Source organism: Leucoraja erinacea, chromosome 17, assembly GCF_028641065.1.
Source record: "Leucoraja erinacea ecotype New England chromosome 17, Leri_hhj_1, whole genome shotgun sequence".
NCBI classification, from domain to species: domain Eukaryota; kingdom Metazoa; phylum Chordata; class Chondrichthyes; order Rajiformes; family Rajidae; genus Leucoraja; species Leucoraja erinaceus.
In genome coordinates this window covers 33,815,355-33,831,526 of record NC_073393.1, presented here as the reverse complement: position 1 = coordinate 33,831,526, position 16,172 = coordinate 33,815,355, and the positions used below count along the sequence as shown (strand labels likewise).

The following is a 16,172-nucleotide window of genomic DNA, read 5'->3' as shown; positions in this document are numbered from 1 at the left end:
GGAGGGCACTGTAACCAGTGCTGGACCTGCTCTGTTGAAGGTGACTAAAACTTCAGGATTAAGATGCAGGAGTCTGGGATGTTAGCTGAAAGGTACTATTCTATGATTACGGTTAGTCTTTAGTAATCCACAAGACCGCAGGATCAGAATGAGGCCATTTTTCCCATCTAGTCGACCCTGCCATTTGTTCATAGCTGCCCTGTTTTTCCCACTAAACCCCACGCTCCTGTCATCTCCCCATAACCTTTGACACTCTAATCAAGAACCCATCAACCTCCACTTTAAAAATACCCAAATCTCTTGGCTGTACTTATGGGAATAAATTCTGCTAAGTACATTAGAAAACTAGATGAGCTATGAAACGGTGCAGTGGTTTAATAATCATCCTTGCTAATGCCAGGTTTTTATTACAAATTACTTAATTAATGGAGTTTGAATTACCCAGCTGTTGCGGGATTTGAACTTCTATTTCCAGATCATTAATCCAGGCCTCTGAAACACTTGCCCAGTAACATAACACATCGCCATCGTTCCCTTATTAAGAGTTTATTTTCTCAGCTGCGTTCATCTCTTTTTTTGTTCTGCAGATATATCCTGTGAGTTATGGTGTGTATGTTGTTGCTCAATTCAAACAGTTAGATTTCTTACCTAGCAACAGTAAACAGCATCCTGGGGTTGGTACCTAGCCAAATGCTCGGTCTAATCATGTTTACTCCAAAATGTTGGCAGAGCAAAAATATGCAGAAAGTAACATACGAAAGAGCTGCAAAATTGCAATGCGTTTGTCTCATTATTAATTTTCTGCATTTTTTCAATGATTTTGAATGAATTAATTCAAAATTTCAGGACTCAATAGTAGAAATTAAATCTGTTCTTCTGGCAAGGTAGTTGTAATCTTTAATAGTTAACTTTGTCAGTCCTCCATTTGGCACACTGATTTGATTAATGATCACTAGACATTGCAATCTACGAACTTAAGAATGATTAGAGATATAATGATTAAATATTAACAAACTGGGGACGGATTTGGCTTAATTTTACTGCAAATATTTTTATAATGAATGCAACTGATTTCCCATTAGTTATTTGGCATGTTTTTTTTATGTTAGTTCTCTCAGTTCATACTGGTTAATATGTTGAATTCCACTGGGATGGCCATTTAACAAAATGTGAGAAAGAAAAAGAAAAAAATAAGTTCTTAAATTGAAATGACCTCTGGCATTAATATTTTTTTGCTCATTTTTCAGTAACTTTCTGATAGGCTGCTACATCATAGCATCTATCATCTTAATGGAAATACGTATGCTTTGAATACCGATTTCAATGATTGGTCCTGCCATTGTCACGGAGTGATCTTAGAATGGAGATTTTATTAGCCAGAGGGGTGGTGAATCTGTGGAATTCATGGCCACAGATGGCTGGGGAAGTCAAGTCGTTGGGTATTTTTAGAGCGGGGTTTGATAGGTTATTGATTCGTAAGGGTGTCAAAGATTATGGGGTGAAGGCAGGAGAATGGGATTGAGAAGGAAAAATAGATCAGCCATGATCAAATGGCGGAGTAGACGCGATGGGCTGAATGGCCTTAATTCTGCTCCTATACCTTATGGTCATATGATCCAGTCAGTCAAAGAATAAATTTTAAAAGAGCTGCCAAATTTCTGCTGTGCTAACTTTATGAGGACAATTACTCATGCAAGAACTTTAAGGTTAAATCATCATTTTTTGATTTAGCACCATGAGATTCATGAGAATCAGTGAACTCTGCCAATCTGATATTGTGGTGATGCTTGGTGGAGTTTGGACCACTGTAAACGATGGCTCGAGGGCAGTAGATGATGGCAGATGAAACTATACTTTATCTTCTTTTTCTCAGGATTTTGGCAAGTGTCCTCGATTGAGACTTTTCACTCAGGAATATATTCTTGCTTTGAATGAGTTGAATGCTGGCATGGAAGTGGTAAAAAAATTCATTCACAGGTATGTAGAACCTTGCGTTCTTGTTGATTACATTTTGAAATGCCATTATGACCCAAGTATTTGGAAGAACTTGGCCGACACAGTGGTGTAGTAGCAGAGCTGCTGCCCTACAGTGCCAGAGACCCGGGTTCGATCCTGACCATGGGTGCGGTCTGTTTGTACATTCTGCGGGTGCTCTGGTTTCCTCCCCACACTCCAAAGATGTACATACAGGCTGGTAAGTTAATTGGCTTCAGTAAAATTGTAAATTGACCGTCGTGCGAAAGATCGTGTTAGTGTACGGGGTGATTGCTGGTCGGCGCGGACTCGTTGGGCCGAAGGGCCTGTTTCTGCGCTGTACCTCGAAAGTCTAAAAGTAAAGTTTAAAGTTAAAATAAAATTCATAACCATTGGAGATTGGGAGAAAAATGGTTCTTTTTGCCGAATGAATACATCATTGAGTTTCAAATAGCATCTTTAAAGCAATATTTTAATGAGATTTAAATTGCACAAATTTTGTGTAATATGTCCACATTGTTTAGTTATACTATTAGCACATAACTACATTTAGCGATCATTTTTTCTCTGATTTTATGTTACAGTATGCATGGTCCAACCGGTCAGTGTCCCCATCCAAGGGTCCTTCCGAACCTTGTAGCTGTCTGCTTAGCTGCCATTTATTCTTGTTATGAAGAATTTATAAACAGGTTTGTGTAAAGATCTTATGCTTTCTTCACATCCTGAAAGAAAAATGAGTTGACAGAATTATGATTCATCAAAATGATTAGGCTTTGAAATGTCTTCTTGTCACCTTCTTCTCGAATGTAATGTTAATGCTAAGCATGAATATCTAATAAATGTGTTTGGTGAAAGATTTTTTTATGATGGGGCAATGTATTCATGACAAATTTGCATTGATTTGTGTTGCAAACATTCCAAAACAGTGAAATCCTCACGATCTTTAAAAAAAAATCCTTAAATTTGAATAACATATTTATGATTTAAATTCATGGTTCTGCTTCCAAAAATCAAGCAATCATTTACAGATGTTTTTTCATGAAGGTTGGCTTTTAAAGTATCATAAACACTCTTCAGAACTAAGGTTTAGAGAGTAAAAATTGGACACTTGCATCGAATGGTGCTGAAATAAAAGACTTCAGAAGCTAGGAATCTGAAATTAAATAACTACTGGAAATATTCAGCTGGTCAGGCGGTGTCTGTGGAGAGATGAAAGGCTATTGAAATGTTGACTGTTGGAAAAGGTACAGGGTAGATTTACGAAGATGTTGTCAGGACCAGAGGGTTTGAGCTACAGGGAGAGGTTGAGTAGGCGGGAACTCTATTTCCTGGAATGCAGGAGGATGAGGGGTGATCTTATAGAGGTGTATAATACCATGAGTGGAATAGATCGGGTAGATTCACAGAGTCTCTTGCCCAAAGTAGGTGAATTGCGGACCAGAGGATATAGGTTTAAGGTGAAGGGGGTAAGATTTAATAGAAATCTGAGGGGTAACTTTTTCACACAAAGGGTAGTGGATGTATGGATCAAGCTGCCAGAGGAGGTAATTGAGGCTGAGACTATCCCAATGTGTAAGAAGTAGTTAGGCAGGTACATGGATAGGACAGGTTTGGAGGGATATGGATTAAATGCAGGCAAGTGGGACTAGTGCAGCTGGGACACATTGGGTGGTGTGCGCAAGTTGGGCCAAGGACCTGTTTCCACACTGTATCGCTCTATGACCTGGTGGAGGTTTTGATAGGTCTGCTGGCATTCACTGTCGCTAGGCAGACGATGGAATCTAGCAACAGACCCTGGTGTCATTGAGACTCATAGTGTTACATTGGGACAGGCACATGTTTTCTCCTTGAGGGCTGGGGCAGGAGCCAACTTCAGATTTTTGGAGACAAAGGGAAATCTGGTTTAGCTTAATATTTCTGATTATGTAAAGTTTTAAAGTATTGGTAATTAATTATTTTAAGGGTTTTTTTTTTAATTATTTAAACATTTTTACTTTCATTTTAAGAGAATGTCAAAATCAGTGACGGCTTTTACAGCTGGCAAAATTTTGCCCCCAGTTTAGCTGAATGTCACAAGCTATCGGGGTATTGTAAGATAAACCCTTCTCGCTGCACCAACAGAGGGGCTATAGTTGTCCAGAAACACTGTAAATACAGCCTGGAGTGCGGAGGGCTCAGCTGTAAGCTTGGACAGAACTGTAGGTAATTCAGAGTTCAATGGCACTTCTTTGTCACGTGTATCGAGGTACATCGATGATCTTTTTTGCATAGAGTTCAGTGAATTATTACTATAGACAGGGACAATCTTAGATTAAGTTTAAGTGTATAGGAACAGCACACTGAGACAGTGTACAAGAGTAGCCCGGTTTTGGTGCCATTTTCAAGACCAAGTGAGGAATTGGATCCAGTCCATTCTCCCCGTTTTGTTCTCGGCAGATTTTGCCTAACCTGCTGAGTATTTCCAGTATTTTTCTTCTATTATCTCGTTGGGTAAAGATTGGAATAACCGATCCAATGAGAAACAGAAGAACCCTTTTGCATTCAGAAGGGGTCAGAAACTCAAGCATTCCACCCGCTGGAGGATCTGTGCAAGTTCTAAGCATCCTTGTGCATAGTACATGGAACATCGAAAGCTACAGCACAGAATCACGAGACAATTTAGGAAATCCCTCATGCTGATGGCTGTATTAACAGCGGACAAATCCCACCTGCACTTCTGTTCTCAAAGCCTGGAGCATTCCTACCCATAAGATATGATCCATCTGTAAAGTAACAAGATGCATGTAATAATGTAGGAAGGATATAGAGAAATTATGACATTATCAGCTATTACTTAAAAACTACCTAACATTGCGGATGATACAAAGCTGGGTGGCAGTGTTATCTGTGAAGAGGATGTTAGGAGGTTGCAGGGTGACCTGGACAGGTTGAGTTAGTGGGCAGATGCGTGGCAGATGCAGTATAATACAGATAAATGTGAGGTTATCCACTTTGGCGGCAAAAACAAGGGGGCAGATTATTATCTCAATGGAGTTAGGTTAGGTGAGACCTGGGTGTCCTTGTACACCAGTCACTGAAAGTTGGCGTGCAGGTACAGCAGGCAGTGAAGAAAGCTAATGTTGGTCTTCATAACGAGGATTTCAGTACGGGAGTAAAGAGATTCTTCTGCAGTTGTATAGGGCTCTGGTAACACCACATCTGGAGTATTGTGTACAGTTTTGGTCTCCTAATTTGAGGAAGGACATCCTTGTGATTGAGGCAGTGCAGTGTAGGTTCACGAGATTGATCCCTGGGATGGCGGGATTGTCATATGAGGAAAGATTGAAAAGACTAGGCTTGTATTCACTGGAGTTTAGAAGGATGAGGGGGATCTTATAGAAACATATAAAATTATAAAAGGACTGGACAAGCTAGATGCAGGAAAAATGTTCCCAATGTTGGGCGAGTCCAGAACCAGGGGCCACAGTCTTAGAATTAAATGGAGGCCATTTAAGACTGAGGTGAGAAAAAACGTTTTCACCCAGAGAGTTGTGAATTTGTGGAATTCCCTACCACAGAGAGCAGTGGAGGTCAAATCACTGGATGAATTTAAGAGAGAGTTAGATAGAGCTCTAGGGGCTAGTGAAGTCAAGGGATATGGGGACACGGGTTATTGATTGGGGACGATCATCTATGATCACAATGAATGGTGTTGCTGGCTCGAAGGGCCGAATGGCCTCCTCCTGCACCTATTTTCTATGTTTCTATAAAACAGGAACAAAAAAAATCTGTCCTTGCCCTGCTGTAACTGAATGCCACAGCATAGATTTAATAGCCATTGCTTTGTAGAGAAGGCATGGATGAATAGCTGGATACACTAGAGACTGTAGATACTGGAACCTTGAGCAATCTTGTTGGATGAACTCAACAGGTCAAGCAGCATCTAGGGAGAGAATGGACTGGTGATGTTTTGTGTCCTTCAGTAGAAAGGTCCCGTTGCCATACATCACCTGTTCATTTTCATCCTGAACATTGCCTGACCCGCTGACTTCCTTCGACATTGTGTGTTTTGCATAGACACATAGCTATGCATACATTTCACATCCATCACACAAACCAACCTCCCTTCCATTTACTCCATTTACATCCCACTCTGCCTCGGCAAGGCTGCTAGTATAATCAAGGACTGGTCACACCCTGGCAACTCCCTCTTCTCCCCTCTCACATTAGGCAAGAGGTATAGAAGTGTGAAAACGCTCACCTCCAGTTTCAGGGACAGATTTTTCCCAGCTGTTATCAGGCAACTGAACTATCCAACCATAACGAGAGAGCAATCCTGAGCTACTACCTACCTCATTGGAGACTCTCGGACTATCTTTGATAGGAATTTACTGGACTTTATCTTGTACTTAACGTTATTCACATTATTCCCTGTATCATGCATCTGTACTCTGTAGATTGTAATCATTTATTTGTCTTTCTGCTGACTGGTTAGCACGCAACAAAAGCTTTTCACTGTACCTACGTGACAATAAGCTACACTCAATCAACTCATTTGATTTTCAACAACATGCCGTTTAACAGACCATCCAATTATCTGTGCTCCTCCACAGTCGTGACAATTCCCCCAGCCTGAAGGAAATTCGCAATGGCTGTCAGCAGCAGTGTGATCGGAAGCCGAACATGCCCCTCCGGCACTTACACAGCAGTCCTGACCTTGTGTCGCAGGAGGTCAACTCCGACGCCAGGATGAAAACCATCATCGTGAACTCAACCGAGATCCATGTGGAACTGGGGAGGAGCAACATGGTGAATCAGAAACTGAAAGGAAGCACCAGCAGTAGTACCACCAGCACCAGTACCTGCACTAACAGCAGCAGCAGCAGCAGCAGCAACAGCGACAGTGAGCCCAGCCTCATTGACTGTTTGCTGGTCAGCCCCACCTGTAGCACGATGGTCATCGAACTGAGCTCGCAGGCTGAGAGAGTCCTGGGCTGCTATGTGGAAATCCTCAAAATGCTGTAAGTACATGCTCTCCAAAACACATTTTTACTTGTTCCATTGAATAACATTAACAAAGGGGAAAGTAATAAACCTATGGTCAATTCTGCTTTATCAAAGAAAAGTAAAATTGCAACAAAAGCCATCTTCTATTTGAGTTCTATTTGAGGACAATGAAATTCTTGCTTGCTACAGCAGAATAGAATATGTAAACATAGTACATAACGGGAGAAGAAAAAAGGTTCAGTATGTATATATACACGTGCACACATACTCAATAAATAACAAATATAGTGCAATAATAATGATAGTTCAGAGCTTATTTGCGTTCGTGTTTAATAGCCTGATGGCTGTAGGGAGGAAGCTATCCCTGAACCTGGACGTTACAGTTTTCAGGCTCTGTACCTTCTTCCTGATGGCAATGGTGAAATGTGTGTGGCCAGGATGGTGTGGGTCTCTGATGATGTTGGCTGCCTTTTTGAGGCAGCGACTTAGATAGATCCCTTCGCTGGTGGGGAGGTCAAAGCCGGTGATGGACTGGGCAGTGGGCACATGTTTATTTTTGTCATTACATTCAGATAGATGGAGTGTCCCCACCTCATTACATGGAATCCAGTTATTAGGCATCTAAGGATGTTTAGTTAAGTGGTCATTCCATGGTGTCCAAATGACTGAAGGTCTTAAGCATTCTTTACCAGGCTAAAAGCACAGAGACAGTAATCCTTCCTTAGTAATCCTTGCCTCCATGGACTATATCATGCTGATGGCTGATGTGGATGGCTGATTGATGTTTCGACCAGAAAGCCCTAATGTAGGTAGCCACAGGAAATTGTGATGCTAAGAAATGCAGCTGGGCACTAATTTCCACAAAGATTTGACTAATGTCCAGGAGAAATGTGTGCAACTTCCACCTAACAGGGGCAAATTCACAGTTGCATGTGTCACATGTGCAGTATATTTGTGATTACATTTTTCACGCCTTTTCCCGAATGCAGTCCATTAACTTCAATTGGATCAAAATTTAGGAAGCAGAGCACAGGGCCACAATTAATCAATGTGACTAACATATGCATCAAATGGTCAACATCTCACATACTGTGTTCATTTTGATGCAGTGTAGACTCTCACTAAGGAGAAGTAATCCTAAAGATCTATAATAGATGAGGGCAACATGGTGGCGCAGCGGTAGAGTTGCTGCCTTACAGAGACCTAGGTTCGGGTCTGGCTGCCGGTGCTGTCTTTGCGTAGTTTGTACGTTCTCCCCGTGACCGCCTGGGTTTTCTCCGAGATCTTCAGTTCCCCCCCCCACACTCCAAAAATGAACAGGTTTGTCGGTTAATTAGATTGGTATAAATGTAAAGATTGTCCCAAGTGTGTAGGATAGTGTTAGTGTGCGGGGATCGCTGGTCGGTGCGGATTCGGTGGGCCGAAGGGCCTGTTTCCGTGATGTGTCTCTGAACTAAACTAAACTAAAAATAGATTTAAAAGAAGAATATATTTGGATGTCTAGATTAGTAAATCGATTTCTATTTATTGCATTTGTTTACAAAGCACCAAGTTGTTATTTATAATATTATTCAAACCTTATAGTTGAATGTAATCTTACTCGGAAGTTAATTACAGCAGGAAAACTGATAAAATAGTCAAACATACTGGGTACTATCTAAAAGCAGGAGTCATTGGAATTATAGTTCTACCTTCTGCAACCGGCATAAGCTTGTTAATAACCCAAAGGATCTTCAGATGATCTAACAATATGACAGAAATGTTGGTTTCCTTGGTCAAAACCAAGATACATATACATGTGACATATTTCTGAGTGCATCTTGAGCCGTTAACACTAAGCTCCTATGTTAATCAGGATATGCGGTTTACCGTTATTTTGATCTGCAGACGTAGTTGAAGAGAGAGTTAAAATATAATGGCCACTTAACAATGAAACCAAATCACTAGAAATTTCTTACAGTCTGGCAGGATTAGATGGCTTAATTCCAATGGTTTAAACACTGGCACTGTTCTCTAAAACCACTGCAGTTTAAATACAATTTTACTTTGGGCAGAGAATTGTGCTTATCTTACATTTCACCCTCAAATTCCTGGCCAATAGTTAATGGATTTGACATCTTTTAACATGTTAGCTTAGCCACAAAGTAGAGGTTTTTGGCTCCACAGGTGCCAATTTGCTTCCCATTTTGCTTGTGAAGTGAGGGAACACTGTAGAGAGGCCCTGGCTGCTACTCAGATTAGGTAGTGGAGTAGTGCAGCCAGTACGCACACACGCAGGAAGCATGCACATGAAATGACACCGATCCACCAAATTAAACTGCGACAAACCCAATGTATATTCAATATCATTGATTCCTTAAGAAAGCTGGTCATTAGCTGCAGGAAGACTCCCATCTCCCCCTCCCATTCCCACACTGACCTTTCTGTCCTGGGCCTCTTCCATTGTCAGAGTGAGGCCCAACGCAAATTGGAGGAACAGCACCTCATATTTTGCATGGGCAGCTTATACCCCAACGTTATGAATATTGACTTCTCTAACTTCAAGTAACCCTTGTTTTTCCTCTCTCTCTCTCTCCATTCCTCCCCTATCCTAGTTCTCAGACTAGTCTGACTATCCTCCTGATTTGATCTCATTGTCACCTTCCCCTAGCTAACACTGATCAATTCTACATTTTCCTTGACCTTCGCCCCATTGTTCTCTCGTTTTCACATCTTACCCTTCCATATCTCTGTGTCTCCTTGTCTCCTGACTCTATCTGAAGTAGGGTCTTGACCTGAGACGTCACCCATTCATTCTCTCCACAGATGCTGCCTGTCCCGCTGAGTTACTCCAGCATTTAGTGTCTACCAGCACTATTCAAAGTTAATTGATGGTTAATTTGGGATAGAGTTCTTTCTTGACCTGAATAATCAAGGAACATGCTCTAAACTCTTCTGGGAGTATCGCGGCTAAGGCTGAACATGCAAACTCAACTTGAACCTTGCACTATCTTCTCCTTCGACTTTCAGATCAAAGATGACGTGTTCTTTCCAATGCTGCAGATTGGAAGTTGCCAGTGCATGAATTCTTATGAAGTGTTGTGGCCGTTACACATTAGTTATCACACATTGTTGACAGCGCAATGGGCATTGAGGTCCAAGACAATTGGGGACCAGGCACTGCTGCATAAACTAAACACAGACACAAAGAGCTATTTACTGTCAGACGTATTTAGAGTATTGTGTTCAGTCTTGGGCACCATGTTATAGGAAAGATGTCAAGCTGGAAAAGGTGCAGAAAAGATATTCAAGATGTTGCCAGGAAGCTAGGGGGCTAGGACTCTATTCTTTGGAAAGTAGGAGGATGAGCGGTGATCTTTTGGATGTGTACAAAATCATGAGAGGAATGGATCGGGTAAACGCACAGGATCTTTTGCCTAGAATAGGGGAATCGAGATCCATAGAACATAGGTTTAAGGTGAGGGGGGAAAATTTAATATGAACCTGAGGGGTAATTTTTTCACACAAAGGGTGATAGGTATATGGAACGAGCTGCCGAAGGAGATAGCTGAGGCAGGTACTATCACAATGTTTAAGAAACATTTAGTCCGGTACATGGATAGGACAGGTTTAGAGGGATATGGGCCAAATGCAGGCAGGTGGGACTAGTATAGATGGGACATGTTGGCAGATGTGGGCAAGTTAGGCTGAAGGGCCTGTTTCCACGCTGTATAACTCTAAGCCAGCACTTTGGTGTCGGTATTGTTGGCCGATGATGTGGTAGAAAGGAGGGGAGGTGAGTAGTGTTGAACTCTCTGCTGAAGGAAGGATGGGAAGGAGGAAGAGCAGGTGGTTTCTGCAGAAGGAAACAACCTCAGTAAGTTCTCAGACAGCAATTATTCACATACATGAACGGGAAAGAATGGTATGGAGACTCTGGTTCATCAGTCAAGTGGTGGCTGCGCTCTGGCCTATTCTGCAGCCACGACTACAGCCGCAGTGTCATGTCAGAACCACACAAAGTGCGGTTGCAAAGGCAGCATTGCCAGCTCCATTTCTCCATTAGTGGACATTTTGGCCACTATGCTAGATTTGTTGATATGATGTGGACATTGCTTGCACTGCTGGCAGTTATTGCTGTAGTGCTGTGTCATTCTCAAAGCCCCCTTTAACTGTGGTGCCCGGAACCATGATACCAACAATCGGGACTTGCACTGGAAGAGTTAACCTTTCTACTGCTGCACTCAGACATCGGGTTCTATGTAATTTCAGCATCTGCAAGTCATAAAATTGAGCTGGCTGCCAGGTTTGTGTGGGGAAGATGGACATCAATGGTCCTTGCAGTGCAGTGTTTGGTATGGTGGTGGGCGGCATGATGGTGTTTGGTATTTCATGCACACTTTCATCCAATACATTCAGCATTGCATCCTCTCTCTGTCCAACATCCTTCATCACCAGGCTCCCCAGTCCCTGCAAACGTACTCCAGGTGGCTGGTGTCCTGATACCCCGTGCTGCATCCCACCGCCACCCATTTGCAGATCCAACCCCTGCCTTGTAAGAATTGCCAGCAGCCGGATTGGTGGCTGCGGGTCAGCTCAAGGCACCAGACGACTCAGTCTTCGTCCTCTTGCTGCTCGGCTGCCACTTGAATGGAGCTGTGGGCTTTATGCAAGAGAAAAGGGACAACGGATTGGCGAATTGCTGAAATGGACGGGAAAGGTTTATCCTCGGCCTGCATTGAAGGCATTAAAGACGTGTGAAATTACTGGGACCCATAGGACCAGAGGCAGGATAATATCTCTTTAAGGCTTGCGGCATGGCGTCAGTTGGTGGTGGCTGACTGGAATAAAATGGCTCCCTTGGCAACGCACTTTGGTGATAAACTCATTCCCGCATTCCACACTCCGATTGATCCACTCGTGCATTGATCAATTGCACATTGAGATCCCGGAGCACTTTTTTCAATGCTATTGTAGTCTCCCCCCTTTCCCTCCCCCCTCCGCCCATTCGATCTCCACTCCTAACCTTTAGTGGAGATAGGGATAGAGGGCTTCTATTTTCACTTCCGGAATGGGCACTTCGAGTCACTAAATATTCACAGTGCAGCCAAAGGACATGTAATCGGAACACACGCAAAATGTCATTCGTCAGGAAGCTTCAACAGTCTCCATTTCCTAAAAAATGTCAGCATTAGGTGAGGTCTTGAGCTTGTGCTCATTAAACACCGCTTATTAGGATTCTGACAGACAAGTGCTTAATTGTGCTCTGCGTACATTTACTCTGAACCTTTTAAGTCCCAATATTGGCATCGGGGAGCTTAATTCATCCATTAGCATGTCTACAGGGAGAGCTAGATTACCAGCGTATGCTGTCAGTTAGGATTCCAAGTCAACCTATTCCATGTTTAAGCAAATGACAACTTGGATCATGGCTGCTAAGCAGAAATGGGGATGTCAAGAGCAAAGTAATATGTATTTCCATTGTCTGTTGATGGACCTGTCTCACTGTCTTATTAACAAACGAGCTATCAAATTTTGTGTTGGATCCCAGTGCCATTAGTGCAATTCCTCTTGAATTATCAATCACTGTCTTCCCAAATGTCAGCTTTACATTCTAAAGCGTTACATTCTATAGCTTGATTTCTACATTTCACGGAGAAAGAAGCATGACCATCCTTCCTACAATTACTTTACGTTTGGAAAAACAACAGTACTGAAAACATTTGACATATCAAGATATCATGAAAGGAACATTACAAGTTGTGAAATGCAAATGTAAAAAGCAGCACAGATTCTGGTCTGCCGAATAAAAAAAGATGACAAAATGGAACAAAAGTTATAAAAGTAGTTTGAAATGCAACTTGCTAGGGACACCGAAATTAACACAAAAATATCGATAATTTAGGAAAATATCAGGATGGGCCTTTAGAAATCAAAATGGTTCATAAATTCAGAAACAATTTGGCCCATCAAGTCTACTCCGCCATCTCGTCATGGTTGATCTATCTTGCCCTCTCAATCCCATTCTCCTGCCTTCTACAATTATACAATTGTTTTGGTTATTTATTTAGAGTACAGAAAGGGATAATCTGCCAGACATCCAAAGAATAGTAATATTGCTTCATGACAAATTAGAGACAAAGTAAGAACATAATGGGCTGATTGAGTTGAAATGGGTTCTCTGCCCACAGTCCTTACCTGTCCACGCTTACCTGGGAAAACAAGCCAACCCACCTGTGCAACAGGAGGTATTTGGCGAGCTTAATGGAGGCCTTAGCAGTGAGTGCATATCGGGGTGAATCACCACAACACTCAGTTTCCGAAATGCCCTGATAGGAGGTAAAACTAGAACAGAGACTGTTATGATCAACGGATAAAATTTAAAAATAATAATGATTACAAATAAAAGTTATTGAGCGGCTACCAAATGCGTTTGGATTAACTTAAAAAATGCAAAAAAAAAGAATAAAATCAAACACATTGAAATACCAAGAAATACTGAAAAATATTAAAATGAATTAAAAAGTAAATGACATTGTTATTCATACAAATTAATCAGGTATAGGAAAAATCTAGCTAGTCCGTCACTCGTGCTCTATCATTTAATAAATTAATGGCTGATCTGCTTGTAGTCTCAACTTTGCATTCCTATCTATTAGTGGTAACCTTTCAACCACTTACCTATCAAGAATCTATCTACTTCTGCCGAAAAGATATTGAAAGACATTTTTCCACCTCCCTGTAATTTAAATAAAACTCTCTCAAAAAGTATTGTCTCATCTCTAGTTTAAATAATGGATGTTTAATGCTTAATGAGCGGCCATGTAGTCTACATGACTGGAAGCCTCCATACAAATGACTGTGACCATAGCTCCGATGTAGGTGTACCTGACATGAGAGCAGGGAATTCAAGCATGTTCTAACTCCAATGATGGAGTCCAAGTTTCACACGCAAGGGTTTCAGAGGAAACATATAAAAACAATACATGCATCCCAACTAAATCTGGTGGGATTTTATTCTTTCAGTTTGTAAAATTCAGCATTTCATATCATTTGAAAATTTGAAAAAAAATGAGAGGGGGAATCCATGTCATCATGGGCCAATTAAAAAGTAAATGACTTTGTTATTCATACAAATTAATCAGGTATAGGAAAAATCGAGTTAGTCCGTCACTCATGCTCCATCATTTTATAAATTAATGGTTGATCTGCTTGTAGTCTCAGCTTTGCATTCCTATCTATTAATGGTAACCTTTCAACCACTTATCTATCAAGAATCTATCTACTTCTGCGATGTTTCTACATGTGATGTTCAGAAATTACCCAAGTATAAGTGAGGATAAACTTGCAGAAGATTGAAATATTTCAGCTGGTCAGAGAAATCCAGCATATTTATGAAGAAAAGATCATGCTTTGTAAATCTAGTTGAACTGAAGTTTAGGAATGGGTGAATAAAAGATTATCTTAGGATATTGCTTATATGGACTTCCAAAAGGCACTTGATGTAGCTCCTTATTAAGAGTTTATTAGCTACCGTTAAACCACATGGGGCTGAAGATAAATTATTGGCATCATTAGAAAATCAGCTGAATGGCAGGGGACTGAGATAATGGACAAATAGTCACATTGGCAGGAAGTATCTAACCGTGTCCCACCAGGGTGCAATTGGCCGCAGCGACTCAACATGTTTATAAATTATTTAGATAAGAGAATAAAAAGCTATGTATCCCAGTGTACTAATGACACCAACATGGGTGGTAGTGTCAGCAGTGCAGATGCAGGCTTTAAATATGATAAAAGATATTGATCAACAAAGTGAATGACCAAAACTGTGGCAAATTAATTTATTCTCATGTGTAAAATAATCATCAATGGCCAGTAGTAGGCTCGGTTTTGTATTAAATTAAATGATTATGCAATCACTGGAAGAATTGATGGAATATTCTCTTGATGAGCAGATGTCTTCATACAGTTTTAAAGCACCATGCAGTTAAGAATTATTACGAGATCATTTAGACCAAATGTTTCAGTGGTTTTCTATTTTCACTTTTATAAATTGCAGGTTTTCAATGGTGGAAATTTGTACTGCTGACAAATTAATTTAATTTACATTTAATTTAGTTTAATTTAATTAAATGTTAATTTACAGTCAATATTCTGGATTATTTCCAACAGGTTGAAAGGCCACTGTGAATTTCCCCAAGTTTGTAGATAAATAAGTATCTGCGGAGGGAGTTATGGGGAGAATAAAATTGAATTGATGAGGCTGGTATAAAACGAGAGCTTGATATGGACTGAATAAGTCAGAGGATCAGTGTTTGTGCTGTTTGACTCAATACAGTGCTCCTTACCATTCCCTGATGCGTAAGAGAATGACGAGGTAAGGGGGACCTGGTGGGAAAATGACATTGGAAAGGATTGTTAGGGTGGCACAGTGCACAGCAGAAAAGTTGTTGCCTTACGGCATCAGCGACTGGGTTGCAATTGCGACTACTTGTGCTGTCTGTATGGAGTTTGTGTGTTCTCCTTGTGACCACGTGGATTTCCTCCAGGTGCTCCGGTTTCCTCCCACATCCCAAAGACGTGCAACTTTGTAGGTTAATTGGCTTCTGTAAATTGTCCCTAGTGTGTAGGATAGAACTAGTGTGAATCATTGGTCATCATGGGCACAGTGGGATAAAGGGCCTGTTTCTACACTGTACCTCCAAAACTAAAACTACAAACTAAAGATCACTTGAATGGTGGATAAGACTTGCTGGGTCTCATGGTCTTTTATTTCTTGTATTCTTGTATTTGTATCTTATATTTTTAAACAATGTATGGAACCTCATTTGGAATAGCATAGATCATTGTAGAATTGATTTGTTTGTAAGGTTATGGTGAACAGTATTATTATTATTTAGTGCACTTTTTAGAAAAACTCTGTATTTGATGTGAATTCAAACACTATTGGTGCAGGGTCTGATATCTGTCTGTTCAACAGGTCAGATTATGATGACTGGAGACCTGCGCTTGCCAGCTTGCTTCAACCCATTCCCTTTCCCAAAGAGTAAGTATAATCAAACCCAAAACTATTCTCTTCTCTGTTTAATGTACTACATTTGACATAACAATTACAGTTTGACTTGTATGACGAGTTGCCTCTAAGCTACTAGTTTATTAGTGTGAGGAGTAATAAAATCTGAAAAGAGACAAGACCATGCAGAATTTAGAGTTCATGCCTAAGGTGAGAA

The 16,172-nt window shown here is 41.0% G+C and overlaps 1 protein-coding gene across 2 annotated transcripts in view; it reads left to right on the top strand.

Moving 5' to 3' along the window:
• cmip (c-Maf inducing protein) overlaps window positions 1–16,172 on the top strand; it is a 231,350-nt gene that overhangs the window by 171,992 nt on the left and 43,186 nt on the right. For both annotated transcript variants that reach the window (XM_055648942.1, XM_055648943.1), the window contains exons 8-11: window positions 1,874–1,977; window positions 2,559–2,663; window positions 6,567–6,974; window positions 15,923–15,988. In XM_055648942.1, the coding sequence (XP_055504917.1) occupies window positions 1,874–1,977; window positions 2,559–2,663; window positions 6,567–6,974; window positions 15,923–15,988 (683 nt within the window). The remainder of the gene's footprint in view (window positions 1–1,873; window positions 1,978–2,558; window positions 2,664–6,566; window positions 6,975–15,922; window positions 15,989–16,172) is intronic.